This window comes from Python bivittatus, unplaced genomic scaffold (assembly GCF_059951505.1).
Source record: "Python bivittatus isolate LINGU-HERP-01145 unplaced genomic scaffold, Pbiv_v1 ctg000480_np1212, whole genome shotgun sequence".
NCBI classification, from domain to species: domain Eukaryota; kingdom Metazoa; phylum Chordata; class Lepidosauria; order Squamata; family Pythonidae; genus Python; species Python bivittatus.
In genome coordinates, this window is record NW_028277075.1 from 75348874 (window position 1) to 75370554 (window position 21681).

A 21681-nucleotide genomic window follows, 5' to 3' on the forward strand; every position below is an offset into this window, starting at 1 on the left:
TAGTAGCTATTCTGATCTTCGCTAATCCTAGCGGTAAGTTATCCGGTGTAAAAGAAAAGGGGGGAAAACAGTTCTATACTTTGAATTGCTATATAGAGAAGAAAAGAGGCTTTTGGCACGCTTCTTTAAAGTTGCACGTCCTCCAGCAGCGAAAAGAAAGTTTTAGCACGGTGGCTGTCCAACTTGGCCTTTCTCGCTTCCGAGTCGAGAACAAATGCTCCTTCCTAAAAGTTGCGTCGCCCGCACACTACGAAGGCTCAGGAGGAGCCACCTTTTAGGCACGCCCCCTTCTGCCAGCGGTGCCCGCCCCTCCTTTATAATGCCACTGCGGTAGAGCGGTTTGCACCAGGCGTAGCTGCTTCTCACCGAGACTCCGTCGCACCGACTCAGCGTGAGATTTCAGCCCCGCCGCTCTACACCATGGTAAGGAGCAAGCGTGGATAGGCAGGCGCGCGCGGAGCTACTAGCCTAAGCGCGCGGGGGCTGCCAGTGTAGCAAGCCTCGCTGCGATCCTAATGGGACACGCGTCCTGGCTCGCGGTTGCCATGCCATGACTCCGCGCAGTACCTGGCACGTTTCGTGGCCGGTCCTGTGGGCGATGGCCGTACAGTACAGGTTGGGCGCGCTTTTGAGTTCTTCCGGTCTAGATGAAGGTTCTGAGTGAGCTCCGTGACCGTGCGTGGTGGGAAGGGGGGGGGGCTGCCCCCGTCCTCGGCCCACCTCTCCTCTCCAGAAACCCGGCAGAGTGCAGTCGGGCCTGTCGGAGAGGAGGGGGAACGAGCTGACCCAGAGCCACCCACGAATTTCAAGACCGCGAGGCAAGATGAGAGAGCTACCTGACGGCGCGTGGTCTGGCGTTGGGGCGGATGTGCGGAGGGGGAGGAATCTGGCCGTAGGGCAGGATCGGGCAAGAGGCCTGGCTCCAGTTGCGCGCGCTCAAGGCTTGGCGTTTCTCTTCGTGCCGTGTTGGTGCAACGAGCAGGAGCAGCTGGCTTGAGGCGCAGGTTGCTAATTCGTAGGAGAGGCTGGCAAGAAACCTAGAGAAGTTGGGGAGGGCTTTTCCAAGCTATGCTGCCTGCCCCGGTTGTTAGGGGGAGCGGGCAGAATATTCTAGTCCGGCGCTCTGCGGAGTCGTGGGGCAGGTGTGCCTGCTCCTCTACCCTCGCCCCCCTTCACTGCTCGCCGCCCGCTGATTTAGGGGAGTAAGAGGTTATTAATAGGCAGGTGGAAGGAAGGGAGCGTCGGGCCAGGGCGCTCCGCCGACCCGCTTCCAGCGAAATCCTGGAGCTGGAAATAGCTGGGCCCTCGCCGGGCTTCTGTCCAAAGTAGGTAATTGCCTCTCCTGTTTCATTTCGGGGGGGGGATCTTTGTACTTTGAGAGAGGGGTCCTATATTTAGTATTCCAGCCTCAGTGAGCAAGAAGCAACCCCGTCCGAGGCCAGCTCTGCCGTTGCCGGTGGGCGCCTGTGCTTTTCAATGCGGAGACTCGTTCTCCCAGCTCCGGGAGCCAATTCCCTGGAGGCTGGGGCGTTTGCGTATACAGTATGTTGCCTCTCTCTCTCTCTTTTTTTTTTTACTGCGTCACTTGTGAATCTGAGCGAATGCGGTGTGGAAAGCGGAAGAGAGCTTTTTTAAAATAGTATATTCGTTTTGGCTAGCCAATCGCGGCTTTTGATTCGAATCTCGGAAGGAGAAGTACGGGAAACGAATGTAAACGCCATTTAAGAGTCCCCGGGGCGCCTTCGGAGAGCTCGGAACTGGCTGGCCTGCCTCACAGTAAATTCCTTGCCCCAAACTTGCTGTGCTGCTAGAGCCACTAATTATTTTTTCATCCTTTTACTTGCCCTCACAATATCAGTGGCGTTAGGGCTTTTCTACACAGCAAAATCACTTAACTTGTTCCAAGCATCAGGAGCCTGTAGGAGATCTGGTTGACAAATCACACTGCCTTGGTTTGTTTACCCGTAGTTTGCTGAATAAAGCACATTTGCCTGGGTTTACAAGCATGCTAAGCCATCAGACAGCCACTGTTGTCTGCACCCATACAACATTTTAAACCAGACCAAATAATGACTTAGAATGAGAGGCCATTTTGTTTAATTGGACGGATTAAAGAAAAAATAGGTGGGGCAGGGAGCCTGGTGAATCCTAAAGAAATGCTGGTGACACACTCACATTCAGAGGTGCCGTGTTGAGAACCCAAATTCTAATGAGTGGCATTTGTATAAAGTATTTCTGGAGATGTCTCTCAGTAATTCTTTTATGGGCTAGGTATGATAGGTCAGTATTCCAAGGGTAATTTGCTCAAGGTCATCTAGTGAATCTGTAGCAAAGATTAAACTTGACTTTAGAATTTATATTCAGGGGACATTCTAAACCTTTGTCATAATTCTCTGAAGAATTTTGAAGGTACACAGTGTCGTTGCATTTGTCAGCATCCGTTATGGATGCGGTTGGGAATTTTGTTAAAAAAACCAAAAACAAATAAAGCCATGGTTGTAGACTATGGCAAGTTGATTGGTGAATACTGAACAAAGAATATGCAACTAATAAAAACAATTTATTAATTACCAATAATAGACTTGAAATGACATGCCTTAACGTTTTTTAAAACATGCCTTTCCCGTGTCTTCCCTGGTAACACTCAGTGCATCACTGAGTTCAAAAACAAGGCAATTTTGTTCTCATTCTGTTTGTACAAAAAGGAATGAAGATAATTATGCACTCTGATCCTTTTTTATATTAGAAGTACCTCCTACTGAGTTTAGTAGGAATTCATTACCTTTGGGTAAGAGTGCCTTCCTTTTTTTCCCTTAAAGTAAATCTCTGTCTCATTTAGTTGACACTTCGGGAGGGTGGGGGATTGGAAAATCTAAAAATGATTTTATTTTCAAATTTAATCTTATGTACCATTTTACTCTATCACAAAACTATATAATATCTTACTTCTACTGTGGAGTTGAAACTATGGCCAAGAATTAACTTTCATATGGATTCATATTGCCTCTGGTTCATATTGCCCAGGGGGCAGGTGGGGGGAGTTGCTTATAAAGGCAAAACTGGATACAGTTTTATGGGGCAATTATGTCACTTGTTTGGGACAGGAATAACCAACCTATCATTATCTCAATCTTGCCATTTTCCTTTAGCAATGGCTTGGTGGCTTGTCCTTCTGATATGTGTGCTTGGTTTGACGATTCTGTTTGTATGGCTTCTAAAAGGGAGCTGTAAAACAGTCTAGAACACTGTTGGCCAATGTGGCATTCTCTAGACGTGTTAGGATTGCAAATCCCAGAAGTTTTGAAGGGTTAAGGAAACATATGCCTAGGTTTATGTTCTTCCTGGAATCAGTACCCTGTATGAGTCAGAGGCAGGGATCCAATGAAGGGGGTTCTGGGTAGGATCTAATTTGATAAGGTTTTAGGCCTCATTCTCAATAGGGATGAATCAACTACCTTCCCATTGCCTTTATGAAGAAACACAAGTTGTCCCACAACACATACTTGCAGCCTGAATATGAATATGACCCTTCCACTTCAGAAATAATAAGGCCTAGTTTTAAAACTATAGACAGGATTTCAGACATAACAACCTATCCATATATTCAGATTCCGCCTCTCCTTGGGGTTTATGGTTCTCTTACTATTTTTAAAGTTCTTAGGCCAGTTCATTTCTAGTCCATCTCTTACTCTGAACTCACCCCTTCTCCTTGGAAAGGTGGATAACATGGCCGTTTTGGAAGTATCTTTTAAATTTTAAATGGTGTTGTATGTGCTCAGGCTCATTCAGTACCTCACCTTGACTGCCTTACCAAGGAGGTTACCAGCTCCATGAGTTAGGGGGTCCAGCAGGCTCTTTGGATGGCTTGGCAAGTAGCTGCCCTGACCTAATTCTAAATATTTGGTCTAGTAAGCACCAGCTGGCACAAATTCACTAACAACCTTTTGAATTCCTTGGGAAATTTCTGTTTGGCTTTTCCCACTTTGGTCACTGTGTTTCACAATGTGGTGGACTTTAGGATGTTGTTTTGTAGCAGGGTTACAGTTAATTCAGGGAGGCTCTCGTCGGGATTGGCTTTTGGACCCCAGTCTGTTTAGGGAGAGGATGAAAAACTGGGTCCCTCTTCCTTCTTCAGAGTTTCTTTCTGTTTTGAGCTCCAATCAACTTTGCTAAGTATGCAGCTGTAGCTTCTTTCTGAGCTTCTGGACTGAAACCTGTTGCAGTGTACATCACCACTGACTTGACAGTCAGACGGAAAATGACTAGACTTAAATTTGAATTCAGGGGAGAGGAACCTGTAACCATCTGGATCTTGCTGAGCTACAACTCTTAGCAGCCCCAGTCAGCATGGCAAATGGCAAAAGATGATAAATTCTGCAACATCTGGAGGGCCATAAGTTTCGCACCCACGCCTTAGGGAGAGGGGAAGTGTTGTGCCCTAACATGTTTTCTTAGTTTGGGTGTTGCCAGAGTGTATCTGTAAGGTGTGAGAGAGGGGTGTCAGCCTATTCAATTTAATAAATTTCTGTGCTATGTAGGGTGTGGGAGATGACCATGCTAAAAAGGTGTGTGTGCATGTTTATAGGCTATAGAGAATGAAAGGAAAATGCTATTTGCACAAGTGCTGTAAAGTGGAAGGGGTGGAAATGCACAGGGTGGCAGTTTATAGTAACTTCCTTGCGGCTTTGGTATGTAATAGATTTCTTAACAACGCTGCTTCCTGTTTTGCTGACTTCAGGAGCTGCCACCATTACATTTTGAAATGGTCACAATATGAATATCTAGAAATAACCTAAGTTGCTTGGTGTAATGAATAGCTGCTCAAGCTCATTTTCTCCCCTCCTGAGCAGTTACTTTGGCATTACAATTAGCAGCTAACTAAGTACTGTTCCTGTTACTATGTCCTGTAATCACAGAGGAGCCATGGGCAGCTAAGCTGCATTTGTTATCTCTGATGCTGCATTGTTGCTGCTCCCTTGTTCAGCAGGTTTAGAAACAATTCCACTCCAAAGTACAGGTTTGATTTGCATGTGCTATTCATTAAGATTCCACCATGAAATATTCCAGGATTCCCACATTCAAAAGCAAAAAGAAAATTGCTACCTTTGACTTGTAAACCATAAGGATATCCAGTTGAGCCAATGGCCTGGCAAAACCCCTTCCATCAGTACCACAAGAGCAAAGATCCACACAAGATGCTACATCTTTGCTCTGTCAAGCTCACAGCTTGACGCCTTGCTTGTGATACCACTCTGAGGGGTCAATTGTCTCTTCTTTCTATAGCGCGAGTGTATCTCTGTCCATGTTGGCCAAGCCGGCGTGCAGATGGGCAATACTTGCTGGGAACTGTATTGCCTGGAACATGGAATTCAGCCAGATGGACAGATGCCAAGTGATAAGACCATTGGTGGTGGAGATGACTCATTTACCACCTTCTTCTGTGAAACTGGTGCTGGGAAGCATGTGCCTCGGGCTGTCTTTGTGGACTTGGAACCCACTGTGATTGGTGAGTACATCTGTGGAAGTTCTGACTCTTGTGCCTTGTATGCTCAGATTCATTCATTGCTTCTTTTTGACAGAGCAGAACTGGACTGTTGTGGTTTTAGTCTGAATTCTTTAGTACAGTCTTCTCCAGTCTGCTGTCAGATGTACAGTACTGGGTCTACCATACCCAGAATTCCCAGCCAGTATGGCTCTCATGGGAGAAGAGACTTGGCTTGCCAGCTCCCCGTTCAGTTCCCATAAAGGCATTCAGTTGAAATAACTCAGTAAATTAGCCTCCTGATAACGTGACTCTGTCCTAGAATGGGAAGTCCAGGAAACCTCAGGGTCTTAAGCTTCTGCAAGATTTGGGCTGCACTCTGATACCCTTCTTTAGGTGTCTTGTTGAATCCTTCAGCTTGTTAGATATCCTCTTGAAAGTATACACTGTAACAAACTTTGTATTACCATCCTCTTAATCTTTTCCAGATGAGATTCGTGCTGGCACTTATCGTCAGCTCTTCCATCCAGAGCAACTAATCACTGGAAAGGAAGATGCTGCCAACAACTATGCCCGTGGACATTACACCATTGGCAAGGAGATCATTGACTTGGTGTTGGATAGGATTCGAAAACTGGTATAACTGCAGTGAGGGACAGGGTTGATATAGGCTTCTGGGAGGAATGGAAGGAACCCTGCCTAGGAATGGCGGAGATGCTGAGATAGCAGGGCCTTTGGGGTCTAAGGTGGCTACTGGTTTATTACCCACTTTTTGGATAATTCTGGGCATTCTTTTGCCATGTTGAACTTTTTAGCAAGATTTTTTAGAGGGTGGGTGGTCATATTTCATTCCATTAGTCCATTCAATCAAATTGTGTTTTAGAAGTTGGGGATACCGAGTGCAGTGCAAATGAATGTGAAATTAAGAACCATCACTTTCTGCCTTATTCTTGGCACTAATGTTGCCGGAACAAAGATGCAGTGACAGCAAATGTTATAAACAACAGAATGTGTATATTAAACATCAAGTTCTAAAAGATACCAATGTTCCTTTAGCCTTCACCCTTGCCTGCTTACATCCTTCCTGATTAGAAAGAATAATCAGTCTTCCTGATTCTAAGCACTGTATGTGATTTCCCCAATTCTACTTTTTGTCTCCAGCACTCATTATTCCCTTAGGCCTATACCTTTCATGCCCCTGCATTGCTTTGCCCATCTTCTCTCTTCATCAGTGTTTCAGAACTCCTCCCCACCAACCCAGTCGACTGTAAAGGTAGCAACCTTTCTCTGGGCTTAAACACTGAGTTAATTCCTAAGAAACCACCCTCAGTTCAAATGCTGTTTCCCTTGCCTTTGCTCCTCCAAACTTGTATCTCTTCTTCTTAGTTCCTCTTTATCTGCTCATTGCTTGCTCACTCTTTCTTTCTCTTGATAGCAACTGTGATGAGAAGCTTCTGTGAATCTCTGGGGAGGAAGGAGAAAGAAGTGCCATGTGGGTGGGTGGTTTACAGTGGTTGGCAAGCACTGCCTCTTCCTTCCTGGAACCAAGCACAAGTTCTCAGGAAGGATATAAACTTGGTATACTTGGCACATACACTGCTAGCGAATTTCTCCATACCACCCTCAGCTTGCCCTGGTCACTTGTGTAATTGGTTGCCACAATTACGATACAAGATGCTGCCTTCTAACCTTGAAAAATTACTTGCTCTTAATTATGAAACGTAATTATGAAATGCCTGGCTTGGTAGTATAAAGAGACTTTGTCTGTGTGTAGTTAGTGAGGTGAGACTAGTCTCCTGAGGCAAAGGAAAATGACCTCCAAGCAACCAATTTGCTAAACTAGGGGAATGGGTTATTTTCTTGGCCAGATTTTCTAGGTAGGAGTAATACTTCGTATTGTAGCCTGGGAGAAACAAACTGACAATGAGTGATAATTTCTCTTGGGGTCTTCTACAGGCTGACCAATGTACAGGACTCCAAGGATTTTTGGTCTTCCACAGCTTTGGAGGAGGAACTGGATCGGGCTTTACTTCCTTGCTGATGGAGCGGCTCTCTGTTGATTACGGCAAGAAATCCAAGTTAGAATTTGCTATTTACCCAGCTCCACAGGTCTCCACGGCTGTGGTGGAGCCCTACAACTCAATCCTCACCACCCATACCACCCTTGAGCACTCAGACTGTGCTTTCATGGTGGACAACGAAGCCATCTATGATATCTGCCGAAGGAACCTGGACATTGAGCGGCCAACTTACACAAACCTCAACCGCCTTATCAGCCAGATTGTGTCCTCCATCACTGCCTCGCTGCGCTTTGATGGGGCTCTGAATGTAGACCTGACAGAGTTCCAGACCAATCTGGTGCCCTACCCGCGTATCCATTTCCCTCTGGCTACCTATGCCCCGGTCATCTCTGCGGAGAAGGCCTACCACGAGCAGCTTTCCGTGGCCGAGATCACAAATGCTTGCTTTGAGCCTGCTAACCAGATGGTGAAATGTGATCCCCGCCATGGCAAATACATGGCCTGCTGCCTTTTATATCGTGGAGATGTGGTACCTAAGGATGTCAATGCTGCTATTGCCGCCATAAAGACCAAGCGCAGCATTCAGTTTGTGGACTGGTGCCCTACAGGCTTTAAAGTGGGCATCAACTACCAGCCCCCCACTGCGGTTCCTGGGGGAGACCTAGCCAAGGTTCAGCGGGCAGTGTGCATGCTGAGCAACACCACAGCCATTGCTGAGGCCTGGGCCCGCCTGGACCACAAGTTTGATCTAATGTATGCCAAGCGGGCCTTTGTGCACTGGTATGTTGGGGAAGGGATGGAAGAAGGGGAGTTCTCTGAGGCTCGCGAAGACATGGCTGCCCTCGAGAAGGATTATGAAGAGGTGGGCATTGATTCATATGAAGATGAAGAGGAGGGAGAAGAATAGCTATAAATGCTCTACTGTGTTTGGACCTTCCTTTCCATTAAAGAATGCTTGATTTTAATCTAAACTACAGTGATGTGTCTGTCTCCTAGCCAGAATTCACATGGAGCCGTCCTATCTAATGGTTACTGCTCAGAGCTGCCTCACTTGACAGAAGGAAAATTTGCATGTTAGGCAACCTAAACGTGAACAGCGCACCCTAAAAACACCGTGTCTACTGCTGATTTTGGCAAAGTAATAAAGCCTTAAGTTACAACATATACTTTGCGTATTACCATGAAACAGGTATGTCTGCACCCATACAGCATCAGCTTTTTCCCCCCACAAAAGCAAACATGTCATTTAGTACAAAACTTTAAATCAAAGAATGAGAACTTTGTAATGTTAAATAAGAATGGAATTAACTGAAGAATCAGTCAGCTTATTTCTGAACAATAAATTATTCACCTATTTTCCAGCTTGGGAAATTCCATACTTCCCCACATATTCTGGAAATAAAAGTTGCCTTTTAAAATACTACGTTTCACACACTGCAGATGTCAGAATAGGATGACAGACTGTTACAAAAACTTTCCTACAAACTACTGAGTAGCATTTTAACTACAAACACTCCATTAAGAAGCAACCTGCCCAAACCCACCGTGGATGAACATTATGTCTGACCAGGGATCTGATTTCTATTTATTGAAATACATGGAAGTAGAGCAGAACATCTTAGCAAGGCTTCTATTCGGGCTGAGATCTTGTTAGTTTTAATAATGCAATAGCAACTCTGCCTTCAGTATTAAACTCTTAATTAAACATATTCTTGTCTACTACATTTGGCCCTCACCAAACATATATCCCTTGGTCAGTTTCCATTTCGATTGAGCAGCTAGATACGATAAAATTAGCTTTTGCTGCATCTTCTAGAAAAGTTAAATTCTTACTCCCTTCCTGCATGTTACTTGCATATATTATCCTGTTCTGAATAAATTCAAATTGCCTTAGTGAGTGAGCAGCCTTGTATAAAGACGTAACATGACCTCTCCCAACACAACCTCATGAGGATGGACTAAAATTCCAACATTCCTGACTGCTAACCATATTGACTGTTTTGATATTGGAGGCTACTGTTGTAGAAGAAACATAAGTTGGATAGGGATATGTGCATGTTTCACAATGGGTGGGGAAAGATGAAAGGGAGTTACAGTAATCAGTATACTGAGCGTGAAAAAAACGCCCCATGCTCAATTTAGCAAGGGCTTGTATACCATCCTCATACAGGCTGAGTACCAGTCTTTGTTCTTTCCCCTCCATTCCTACATCACAGAAATTTAAGCTAGCAGCCCCCCCCCCGCCCCCCGGCAAAAATTGATGGGGTTGTAAGGGTTTTGCTCTTGAAACTGGTATTAATGTCATTGATTTATTTTTTTAAAATAGACTCAACCCTCTATAATTCAAGATGCCACAAAGCTTTAAAAAAACACTAATACCAGTTGCAACATGGCTACCTTTTTGTAGTGATGTATATGAAACAGAAAAGGCTTTTTGTTTTGAGCTTGGGACAAAACAGCCAAGTTGGATACATTCCAGTGAAATAACATTTAGAATGCCTTGAGTGTTCTGTGCCATAAAACTTAAAAATTTTGTGTACTCTGTCACTGGGAGCAATGAGAACTCAAGGTCCTTTTCTCCCTCATTTTTCACCCTATAGCCACACACATAGGTGATCCTTGCTGGTGCCTACCTATGACCTAATTTACAAAAGTTATTTTTAAAAGAGTTAAAGATTAAATCATGTTTTAATTCTGATAAAAGACAATGGAAGCAACAGTCTAGGCCGCCTTTTTTTCTCAGCCTGCTTACACAAAGAGCCATAGAAGTCCAGCAAAGAATAACAGCACGATTCACTTCAATAACCCAGTTACTGAAGAAGCTTTTCTGTCTTCATAATGTACAGACACAGGGCAAACTTGCATTTGACCATCAGCCAGCAGTACACAATAAACTAAAAGCAGTGGTCTTGGCATTCAGCATGTAGCCTGAAAGCTCACCCTCAGTGAGGGCATACATATACAATGTGCTCAACTAAAAGAAAAAAACCACACAGTACAGCCTTTGCACTTTACAACATAAAACCAACAACTGCAGTATTATTGGCAATGCTTGGGTAATATATACTGTGCACAGCACATACCTTTGAATATTTTGATGTCCTATCTGCAAAAAACTGCTACAACACAATGCTACACAATCCAGTCTAGGAGCTCTAACGTCTCCATGCCAAAGAATAAAAAAGTAAGTTAAGTTTCTTTCCAGGCAGACATGCAACTAACCATAGTCTTCATCAATTCTTAGGTTGGGGACTGATCATCCAGAATTGCCTCTGAATGCATCTGGTCCGACTCTAAAGCCAATTCAGGTGCAGCAACAGCAGCAGCAGCAGCAGCAGCAGCATCTCCCTCTGAACATGAATTATTTAAATTGCTGCTTTTTCCTCTCTTCATCCTATTCTCTGTCACTAGAAGCAAGGTTGGGCAGTCCTTGTTACTCTATCAGCTATGCTGGGGGGGGGGAACCTAAGCCAATTACAATGTATAAAACAGGCCAATCACAGAACTTGAGACTCCTGGGAAATTGCAACAATGGTTCTATCAAAATGGTATATAGAATATTATATGGATTCTATATATCCCTTCCTGTAACACCACTGAGTGCCAGGATCTGGATAGCTCCTAAAAGCAATGCATTGTATATAATCCATGAGTTCATTCCCTGGTAGAGGGTCTGAACCCAATAGAAATAGATCTAGATATTTCTAGATCAGATCTAGAAAGATATCTGATGAGTCCCAGTACAAATGAAACTAGCTGTACATTGCCTCCTGGTGGTCTGTGTAACATGCTTGAAACTGCCCCGTTTCGTTTTAGCTCAAAACAAAACCTGAGAATAGGACAAAACTCTCAGAATATGGGTATTTTGTTCCAAACTCAAAACACTTAAAACAGACGTTTCAAGCTTGGAACTCTTGCACATACTTATTTTTATGGAAATAACCAACTTTTGAGAGGGCTAAATAAAATTTCCTACCCTACGCAACTCTTTACTCTTCAAAACAATTAGCAGTACATATAATGCCAAAAAGAGGACATTTCTGGATGTAGATGTAATGCAGTTCTTTGAGGCCTGGAAGAGAGAAAAATCAATCTTTCCAAAAAGATGTGGTCAAATACATAAGAAACAGATTAGGGAAAAATGTGTGATTGAGCAGTATATACGTGATAAATAAATAAACAACACTATTATTGGATCACATTTTTATCATTCTAGTGGTTTAAAAATATGTGGCTGCATTCCAAAGATTTTATTTAACACTTAGGCCCTGAGGGCATGCTTTTATCAAAACAATTAGGGCATCAGCCCACAATAGTTAAGGGAAAGCCACACTCAAGTACAAAATTAGGGGCATCTTCTTTCTTGAAGAAAAGGAATCTTGGTCCCTTGGGGAAACATCATGCTTTGTGGAGGCAGCTGGCAAGGGCCAACAAACAGAGCAGTCAAAACCTGGTAAGATACGTGAAAGAGTAAGGGAGCGAGTCCCAAAGGTCAGCATCGTCCTTAACGCAGTCCCACTGTAAGAGAGTTCCTGTAAGTATGAGACTGGCATTCAGCAGAAACATAATGTCTTGTCAAGCGTTTTCTCTGAACTTCATCTCTTGTGGTTCCACCTAGGCTGAAATGCCACTAGCTGCTTCTGTTTTTAACTGCTGCTTCTGTGATCTCAGATGCGTGTGGCATCTTGTCCAGTGGGAGGTGGCTGTATCACTTCAAGTTGACAGATTATGTCAGCAATGAACGGGCGCTCCTGGGGATTCACTACCATTATAGAAGAGAGGAGGTGTTCCAAGGCTGGGGAGTACCTGAAATTTAGAACAAATTCAGATCAACCTGTCCTTGGATTAAGGGCAACCACAACCCCCTTCCCACCTTTTAGGTAGCAAATGCTTACCTGGTATTCTGGGGCACCGTAAGATGGTTCTGCACCGCTAAGGCCACGCTGTCCCCCTTTTGGAAAATCATGTCATAAGGTCCTTCACCAAACATCATGCAGTAGAGAACACAGCCTAAGGACTAAGCAGAGGTTAGGTGAGCATATGGAGCAAAAAGCTGGCCCTGGAACAATGAAACAGGATCTCCCTCCCCTGTACAGGATATTATACTTTTAGTGTATTACGGCAATATTAAGCATTATTTGTTTTCTAAGCAGAAATAGTGACCCTTACCCAGATGTCAGTACGTTCATCAATAACGCATTCACGCTCAACGCTGAACAGTTCTGGGGCTCGATATGAGATGGTGCAGCGTTGGGCAGCCCAGTCCTGTGGGATCAACAGGGGAGGGAAGACAAAAGTACATAAGACAAAGTCTGGAAAGAGAGAGAAGTATCTCAACCTTTCTCTCTGGCAGGTTTCTCCCACAGACCTCCTGGTTGCTTTTAGGGAATAGTAACAGGAAATAATACTTTAAATTAAAGGCATTAACATTAAATATAATACATAGCAGCACCTGGGATATCTCAAAAAAATTAACCAGGACTGGACATACTCAGTACTGAGTGGGAGATCACTAGGAAATTTCAGAGCTGTAGACTAAACTGGGAATTAAAAAAAAAAAAAATCCAGCAGAAGGCATTAGCAAACTACTCCCATGCTGTTGACAAAGAAAACTAGGCAGATGTGTCCCTACAGCCACAGGAACTAAGTTCAAGGGAGATTTTAACATGGAATAGGAAAGGCGAAGAGAGATCTAGCAAAGCCACTGTTGAGAAAAGAAGGAAATCTCATTTTCCTGGCCTGCCTACCTTTTTCAAAATACTCAAGAGGTTTGAGGTTATGATTTGCAAATCCCATAATATAAAAATATATCCTTCTGAACAGATCTCACTACTTGTTTATTTTGCTTCTGCTTGCTTGCTATTGAAACCATGACCACGTATCTGGAGCAGTGTATGCCAATACTGGAAACACTGATATGGATGGAAAAGGAAAACTGCAGTGATCATCTCCCTCTCTCAAGGCAAGGGCTGGGGCTAGTTATCCTTTGGGGAAAACAGTGGAGTCCTTGGTGCTCTCTGAGTTTGGTTGCTTGATGGAAATGTTTCATCTGCCACCAAACAAGGTTTGGGGAAAACAGTTTTGGTGAAGGAACAGGGATAGAAACTACATTTGATCACTGATGTCTATTTTGACTGGCTGTGGATCTCTAGGGCCTTGGGACAAAGGCCATGCGTAACTAACAGCCCTAGGTAGGGATGGAAAAGATTCTTCCTGGAAACCCAAATAAGCTGATCTAGTCAGTGTCAATCATTCTGAGCTAGACAGAGCAACGGTTCTGATTCAGGATCTGCTAGGGTTGTATGCTCTGACATCTATCCTCACTTCCAGGGGCATCCACAGCAATGGCCATCATCTTCAAAACAGCAGGCACAACCAGACAAGCAGAGACTTGCCCCTTTTTATGGGTATGCAATATGTAGGACACACATTAAAAAGAAGCTGGACTTTGCTTACCTGCTCTTCTGAAGCTAGCGACAGTCATTGTGGATGACTCCGCTCACTTCCCCAGATCTCTTGCACTTAATGTGTGGACTTTGCCCCCAAGCTACCCAATCATTCCTTTTAAGGGGAGAGGACATGTTGGGACACAAAAGACTGCACGTCATCATTCTGCATGCATAGATGATATTACTACTTGCCAATTTCCTTCCTCTGCCATTAAATAAAATGTGCTGGGATATCAGTGGAAGCCCTGACTTTCATAGTTAGAATAGCTTTATTTCATTAGATGTTTTTCCTTCATCTTTAGAGCTGCTCCCTGTTTCCCTTCTACCAGATTCAACCTCATACCTGAATAGTCATGGCCTCCCGTGAGCTTCGCACCTCAATGCGAGCCTGATTCATGGAGCCTAGGTCCATCAGCAGTGGCTGATCTTCATTGTCCAGCAACACATTTGTTGGTTTTAAATCTCTGGAAAAAGGCAGGCAGAATGTAGACGGAAAAACCTGGAATTGTCCAATCACCAATCCAAGCCATTAGTCCCCAAATCCTGCTTTGAAAGAAAGTCTGAAACTTGTAATATTCCAGCTATGGGCTTTCCTCTACTTAACATGCTGCCACATTGATGTTCTGTGCCCGAGGATGGTTCTTCATTTTTGCAAACTCCTCTTTCCTAACATCCCTCTAACAATGACTGACAGTCTCTCACGACCTCAGCAATGCCTCCCACCCAGGGTCTATTGCTACCATATTCATACACCATGTTTTCTAAGGCCAGCTTCTTACCTGTGTGCATATCCCTTGTTATGAATGGCCTGCAGCCCTCGGCAGATGCCATGAAAAATGACCAGGATCCGCTCCTCAGGCATGAAGGAACCTTTATCTCTCAGGGCTTCCACCTCCTGCCAGAGGGTCCCTCTCTGCAAAAGAAACCCAGGCACGTTGGTAGCTGAAATTGTATGCACATTCTCCAAACTTACTGAGTGAAGGAAAAGATTTATCCCTAGGTATTAGAGACTGTGGCCCAGCCTGGCCTACAGATGACGTACCATCCTTTGCCATTTGAACTTTACAACTGCAGAGGCTTAATGAATATTGGTTTGGTTGCTTCTGGTCCAATCAAAAACAAGCAAATAGTGTATCTAGAGCAGGGCTAGCTGCACACAGTTTTGGAGCTGCCCTGAATACCATAGAGTTGTTTAATTTATTTGCTGCTTGACCATAAGCCCTAAATATATAGCCCTAAAGTTGTCCTAGAACTCTTAGGTGGCTGTGGTTGTAGAGACGCCACCACAGAGGGAAAATGTGGCAGAAGAGCATAGCTGAGCAGAATTACAGTCACAACATCTTGATTTGGCTTGAACAGGGAAAGGGAACAGATACCGGAGGATCTTAGCTGACTTCAAAAGCACTGCATGTAGAACAGTGTTTTTCAACCTTGGCACCTTTAAGATATGTGGACTTCAACTCCCAGAATTCCCCAGCCAGTATGCTTTTCTGGGACTTGAAATCCACATATTTTAATGGTGCCAAGTTTGAAAAATACTGATGTAGAAAGCCAACCACTGATGAAAACTGGAGTCTCTTCTGCACAATATTGTGCTCCCATTGAGAGGTCAGGTATGTCAACTGGATACTCAGGTGACGGCTCTAGCCAGGAGAGCTTTGTTATAGCTTGGATGGTGCACCAGCTACACCTTTCTTGGAAAAAGCAGATCCAGCCTCTATTACATGTGCCTTGGTTGCATCCAAACTAAATTAGTGTAACACTGCCCCTGAAAAGCATTTCAAACTTTAGTTAGTGAAAAATGTCCAAAACCTGATTTTCAGAGAAGTACTGTAATTTAACTTTATTTCCAGTCATGATTCCAGTGCTGGTTATTACCTATAAAACCCTGGACACTTTGGGACTAGTTTGGAAGGATTACCTTCTGCCACCTGATCCCACAATCTACTGTATTTTTCATCTGAGGCCTTGCTCAATGTCCCATCATCACTGGAGCTCTGGCTGTGTCAGCCCCACTGGGTAAACCGGATCAGGAAATCAACTCTCCAGGAAGGCTAAAACTACTTTTATTGAGATTGGCTATAATAACAGAAACTTGGAAGTCTGACTATGCTGTACCTCCTTACCGTTCCTTTACTCTACTGAATTAGGGAGGTGTCTGTCTGAGCTGCTTCTGAATGTTATCTCATTGTTCTGGAACTTTAAAAATATTTCTGCCCCTTTTTTCTATATAATGGTTCTTGCATAGAACAGCCAAGGTCATCTTCCTTACTTTCTACAGCAGTGTTTCTCAAATTTAGCAGTTTTAAAAAGTGTGGACTTCAATACCCAGAGTTCTGGGAGTTGAAGTCCACACATCTTAAAGCTGCCAAGGTTGAGAAACACTGCTTTACAGGCTGGCAGAGGCACAGGGCAGAATATTTACAGCTGCAATACCAATTTGCCCTTAGGATATACTGGTTCCCTTGTGTTGATGTGTTGGCACTCTGTTGAGAATTTTCTCTCTCTATGTAATTTTTGCCCAATTTTTGTTTTTGTTTTAAATAATGTTATTAGGGATTACAGTTAAAAAGAATAAAAACAATACAAACTGTTTTCTTCTTTTTCTTTTCTTTTTATTTTTCCCAATGTTTAGAGTGGCTTAATTTTTGTCCTCATTCTGCAAGTTATATGTCAGAAGATTTGTGGTTTTAAGTTGTTTCACTGAAAATTTTTTTTTAACCTTTGTGATTACAAGTCATGCAAGCAGGGCAAAAAGGGAAAATAAATGTGATTGCATAAGAAAATATATCCAGAAGCCATTGGAGCAATTGCAGATGGTACAGAAAAAGGGGTCTGTTGTATTCTTGATGTAGGAACACAGATCTTAATTATACTAGCTGATTATACCTTAGAAGTGGTATTCATTCATTCATTCATTCATGCACACGTGCATGCATGTGTGCGTGCATTTTCTATAGCCACCCGTCTCAATACAAGTGACTCTGGGCAGCAATGTGAATTGTGAGTAGAGTTAGCACAAAGTTGGAAGAGTCCACCTTCTCCCTGCCATGCCTAATTTATCTAGAACAGTGTTCTCAACCTTGGCAACTTGAAGATATGAGCACTTCAACTTCACTTCAGAATTCTGGGAGTTGAAGTCCACACATCTCCAAGTTGTCACAGCTGAGAAAAACTGAGCTCGAAGAACACATTTCTTGGTATGCACCTGCTGAACCCGTCTGTACCTTACCCCTTAACTAAGACTTCAGGCTTGAGGCTACTGACCTTGAGGAAAGGCAAGAGGAGCCAGGCCTCATGTTTGGATCCTTTCTCTACCATGGCATGTGCACAGAGGGGCAAGATGTTGGGGTGCTCAAAAAGCAGGTGCATCTCTACCTCGTGCAGAGCTTCCTGACGATCATCCTTGTCGTGGCACAGGATGCGTTTCAAGGCATAGAAGCGCCCATCATGCAGCCCTTCAACAAGGTCCACATAGCTGAAGCCACTGTGCAGAGCAAAACACAAGCAGCCACAGGGCAGGACAAAGACATAAGTATTCTGATGTAAACAAAATCCAAGCCACTTTCTTTCTCCCCTGTTTCCTATCATGACTTCTTTCACTTTAAAAGTTCATCCTTATTCCTAAATTATGACCCTCCTCTCCTGCCATCTGGATCCTACACCTTTGCAGCGCAGTGAGTGTCATGTTTTCCACACAGGTTTGCTAGTTCGCTGATGTCACCTTAGCAGTTTCTATGCATATAATTTCGGTGCTGACACAAATTAATGAGACTGTACAGAAAAGCTAGATATCTGAATGCCATAACTGGAAGAATAACAAGAGAGGACTCTTGCTCATGTCTTATAACCTTGTTTGTTTATAATTTCATGAAGCTGTTGCTGCTTTTTTCACAAATACTTTGTGTACCACTGTAAAATTGTTGGATTGATAAACGGGAAAATGTTTAGATAAGTATCATGTGGCACTAAGCAGTATTCTGGTTCTCCCCAACACTTTATCACAGCACTGACAAACTGCCCAAAAAGGCCCAGCAACTGGATATGCTAAACAATCCAAAAGAGTTCAAGCATACCCCAAAAACATGCCTAATTAATTGGAAATTAGTGGGGAAGATCACCCAGATCTGTAGGTATCTAATGACATTTTCTATCTTCCAACGATAGAACTAAATAGAACTATTTTCTACTTAGTTTCTAAGGATATTTTCTAACATTAGAAACTAAACAGTAAACATTGTTAGTCTGACGGTCTACTCAATTGCTCGGATATATATATATATAAAGAGTGACATGAAGAAGAGGGTATTACTGAGGGAAGAGAAGCAGCAGACTTAAAGTGCAGCAAATATATGATTATGTACCAGGAATAAACATTCTGTAATGAGTGGTAGGCAATGAAATAAGTTGTCCAGAAGAACTTTGGTATCACCTTCCTTGGAGCAACAGGCAACCCAATTACATGTATGAAAATCTAGAGGGAATTGCACCAAATGAAGAAAAAAAGACATCTATCTTTAAATGAAGCTTGAATGGCAATTCTGGAGGAATATTTTGGAGAAGATGGGAGGTGGGGTGGACAACCAATGACTCTCCATGTTGCTGGACTACAACTCATGGCAGCTGAATGCAGCATGACCAATGGTGAGGATGATGGGCGATACAGGTCAGAATAATCCAGAAGGAGCAACTTTCCCACATCTGGAATAGATGAACCTTAGAAAATGCAATAATTCTACCCCAGGCAAATAATGACAGTGTGTGTATACAGATACATATTTCCTACTTCTTTAAAAGCATGAACATCTGTGGTCGAAACATCTTCCTACAGGTGAAGAACTACATGAATTAATAGTGGGTCTCAGAGAGGGCAGTGGTGGGGGAGGCAATGATGAGAAAGATTTCAGCAACAACCTGAATCTTAATCCATAGGAAAGCAGCATTGTGGAGCTCCCACAAAGATGTGTGCTTTGCTTCTGGGTCTTTCTTACCAACTTGATTATCACAGTTAAAAGAAAACAGACCAAACTATGGTAAAAGATAGGCTAGTAACTACAGGATACTCTGTGAAATTTCCAAATGAATCACTGCAAAGCATCTTAAAAGATCCCTCTGGAAGGAAGCCAATACTCACCCCTCCCCAAGCCTGTGGATTAAAAGATAGCGTTTGCTATTGATAGTGATGGTCCCCCTTGAACAGATGCATAGGGCATGGCCCATGGTGGTCGCTCCAACATCCTTCAGACCCTACAGATGATAAGAAAGCAATGTTCCAGACATTGGTTAAATCATTGTGAAGGCCCTAAGGCTGAGAAAATAAGGGGCAGCCTCACCTCAAGATATTAATAAATGGATACATATACAGGTAGTCTTTGTTTAGCAACCAAAATTGGGACTGGCAACTCAGTCATTAAGCAAAGCAGTCACTAAGTGAAACCGTGACTCTGCTTACAATCTTACTTCAGCTTTCCTTCATTTTACAGATGCGCAAAGGTGGTAAATGTGAGGATTGGTCGCAAAGTTACTTTTTCATCACCTGTCAGAACTGTGAATGGTCACTGTGTTTACCAGTCGCTAAACAAGGACTACCTGTATATTAAAACAGATGACCTTTCAGGTAAGGTATAACATTGGAAGGGAACACAAGAGAATAGTCCAAGTGCTTGCCCATCCATCAGTTTCTTCTCTCCCAATATCATATACATTTAGAAGACATGGGGCACAACATTAGTGCTGGAGAGGAAATGATACAGCTCAAATTATAAGGACAACCAATCTTTCTGTGGGTAAGAGCCAAACTAAAAACAAAACAAAACCAGGAACATTTTTCTCCAGCTTCTGAGAGCTTCAAAAACAGTCAAGGTGATCTGGTAATGTTACAGAAGGACTATTGCCAGAATTTTCAACTCTTCTTTTTACTGTTCTGGTGGGCAATAGGCAATGAGGTTTATAAAAGTAAAACAAGACTTAGCACAATTATTTTGGGATGTATTTGGAAAGAAAAAGAAAAAATGCTCTGCTCTAGACCAGTGACTTGCCACTAAATGGGGATGATGCAATCTTAAGTGGGCTTTGAGAATTGCAAAAAGAAAAAGAAAAAGCACAGAGGCAGGGGAAGCACATACAGATTACTGGCTACCCAGCCTGGCTGAAGACAAATGCTCCATTCTCTGTCCTGTAATAAGAAAATATGCTGTGAGGGACACAGAAATAGAGGGTTAATTATCGCCTCCAAAATGACAGTCAGCTGGATGCCAACTGATTGGCAGCCAAGAAACATATATTCAATGAATCTTCTAAAAAGAAAAAAGGTAACAAGATTATGTGGAAAACAGGGGAATAGGGCAGGAGTCCAGTCACCTGATATTCTATAGCAATCTGTTTTTGGAAAAAAACAAAATGCCACTATTCATCTCAACAAGGAATGGAAGAGTCAAGAGTGAGCGCTTTCTTCCACCTGCTCCCAGCTGAATCATGATGGAACGTATCTGTGGTTGCCATAACTGGCATCTTCCCAAATGCAAAGGAATTGAATCATGACACTAACTGAACTGATAGACGAAAGGGAAAGTATATCTCTTTAGCTGCCTATCGGAAGTATGGTTTTTTAAAAACGATGTGATAAAACTCTTTATTTTATATTTCCCCTTGCTTTTCAAGTAAGTACTGTCTCCAAAGTGGTTCCCATCATTCAAGATGAAAGGACAAGCCTTGGCCTTTGGATTACATCCTAAGAAGGTAAGGCATGTAAGAAAAAAGGAGAAAAAAGGGGTAAAGTTCTTCGAAGCTAGAGGTGAGCAGCAATCATATCCAGCCGGGTGGTTCAGAAATATACGGTGATTGATGGCATCAAAAAGCCATCGAGAGAACTAGTAAATGAAGAGTTCTGCCATGAGAATAATGCATTCTGCACATGTCCAGATGCACAGTCGCTGTTATTGTTATGTCATTTGTTCTAGAGTGGAAAACTGCACTGGGTTCCGAGGCCGAGTTATGGCTCAAACTAAGTAACAGGGGACGGAAATTCTGCCCTGGAAGTCCCGGCGCCTTTTCTGAACCCGGCACTCTGGAACACAGAACAGCAGCAAACACGACCAAGCTCATCCTCACGCCCCGCCCATCCGCGGAGGCACGCGCGGGGGGAAGGGGAGGGGAGGAGGGGAGGGGAGGGGAGTGGGCGACGCACTCACCCAGTCTCGGTCTAGAGCTCGGAAGCTTCCTGGAGAGCTTCAGCGCGACAGGGGCTCCTGCGCTGCCTGATGACGTTATGCTCTGCGCCGACTGCTCTGCGGCCAGGAGGTAGCTTAGCAACCACTGGAAAAAGGAAACATCAATGAAAGAGGAAAAGAGGGTGGGAAGGAACTGAGTAGGAAAGGGAGAGTCATAGTCTGGGTGTTCAAGAGCAAGTTAGTGCAGTTTAGGCACAAAGTGTTGAGCTTCAGTATGCAGGGTTTACTTGATTGGGGTTTGTGAGCATTTCCTAAGATGTGAGTCTCACTTTGAATTCAGAGGGGCTTATTCTTAAATAAATGTGTATGGCCCTGTAACCTAGTCCCAAAAGGGTCTTATGTTCTGCTATGAGAATAATGCATTCAGTGTACTTCACAGAGCTGTTGTGAATATATGCCAGGCTAGCTCATGGAAGGCTGTAAATGAGTAGTCTCAGGACACTATGGATTTTTAATATCAAGTGTTTCTCTAGAAAACTTAGGGCAGCATTCATGATTCA

At 43.5% G+C, this 21681-nt stretch overlaps 2 protein-coding genes and 1 long non-coding RNA gene across 5 annotated transcripts; 2 read left to right on the top strand and 1 right to left on the bottom strand.

Annotated features, from left to right (window-relative positions):
• The first annotated feature begins 283 nt into the window (after nucleotides 1–283).
• LOC103050512 (tubulin alpha chain) lies at nucleotides 284–8468 on the top strand. 2 transcript variants are annotated; one of them, XM_088146350.1, is made up of 4 exons: nucleotides 284–423; nucleotides 5284–5506; nucleotides 5971–6119; nucleotides 7439–8468. In XM_088146350.1, exons 1-4 carry the CDS (start codon nucleotides 421–423, stop codon nucleotides 8408–8410), a joined length of 1347 nt encoding a protein of 448 aa, XP_088002476.1. In that variant the 5' UTR covers nucleotides 284–420; the 3' UTR covers nucleotides 8411–8468. The 2 variants fall into 2 exon arrangements, with proteins under 2 accessions (XP_088002476.1, XP_088002477.1); XM_088146351.1 differs by lacking the exon at nucleotides 284–423 and adding an exon at nucleotides 1305–1325.
• Nucleotides 8469–9775: 1307 nt separating this feature from the next.
• Nucleotides 9776–20684, top strand: LOC148215050 (uncharacterized). Its single transcript, XR_015797163.1, has 3 exons — nucleotides 9776–10811; nucleotides 19436–19569; nucleotides 20613–20684. It is a non-coding gene; the product is annotated as an uncharacterized LOC148215050 (long non-coding RNA).
• STK16 (serine/threonine kinase 16) lies at nucleotides 11690–21216 on the bottom strand. Of its 2 annotated transcripts, none has more exons than XM_007419799.4 (8): nucleotides 21143–21216; nucleotides 19087–19199; nucleotides 17331–17439; nucleotides 14732–14865; nucleotides 14296–14416; nucleotides 12673–12768; nucleotides 12399–12520; nucleotides 11690–12309 (listed from the first exon to the last, which is right to left on the bottom strand). In XM_007419799.4, exons 2-8 carry the CDS (start codon nucleotides 19170–19172, stop codon nucleotides 12171–12173), a joined length of 807 nt encoding a protein of 268 aa, XP_007419861.1. In that variant the 5' UTR covers nucleotides 19173–19199; nucleotides 21143–21216; the 3' UTR covers nucleotides 11690–12170. The 2 variants fall into 2 exon arrangements, with proteins under 2 accessions (XP_007419861.1, XP_007419860.1); XM_007419798.4 differs by having other exon boundaries at nucleotides 17220–17439.
• Nucleotides 21217–21681: the final 465 nt, after the last annotated feature.

What these genes read in the sequence shown, in the direction of transcription:
- LOC103050512 (XM_088146350.1), top strand. An exon ending in CTTGGAACCCACTGTGATTG is followed by an intron (nt 5,507 to 5,970) that starts GTGAGTACATCT and finishes AATCTTTTCCAG; the next exon opens with ATGAGATTCGTGCTGGCACT. An exon ending in TGGATAGGATTCGAAAACTG is followed by an intron (nt 6,120 to 7,438) that starts GTATAACTGCAG and finishes GGTCTTCTACAG; the next exon opens with GCTGACCAATGTACAGGACT.
- STK16 (XM_007419798.4), bottom strand. Translation starts at nt 19,172, where the DNA reads ATGGGCCATGCCCTATGCATCTGTTCAAGGGGGACCATCACTATCAAT. An exon ending in ATCCACAGGCTTGGGGAGGG is followed by an intron (nt 17,440 to 19,086) that starts GTGAGTATTGGC and finishes TGCTCTGCACAG; the next exon opens with TGGCTTCAGCTATGTGGACC. An exon ending in AACAAGGGATATGCACACAG is followed by an intron (nt 14,417 to 14,731) that starts GTAAGAAGCTGG and finishes GCCTTTTTCCAG; the next exon opens with AGATTTAAAACCAACAAATG.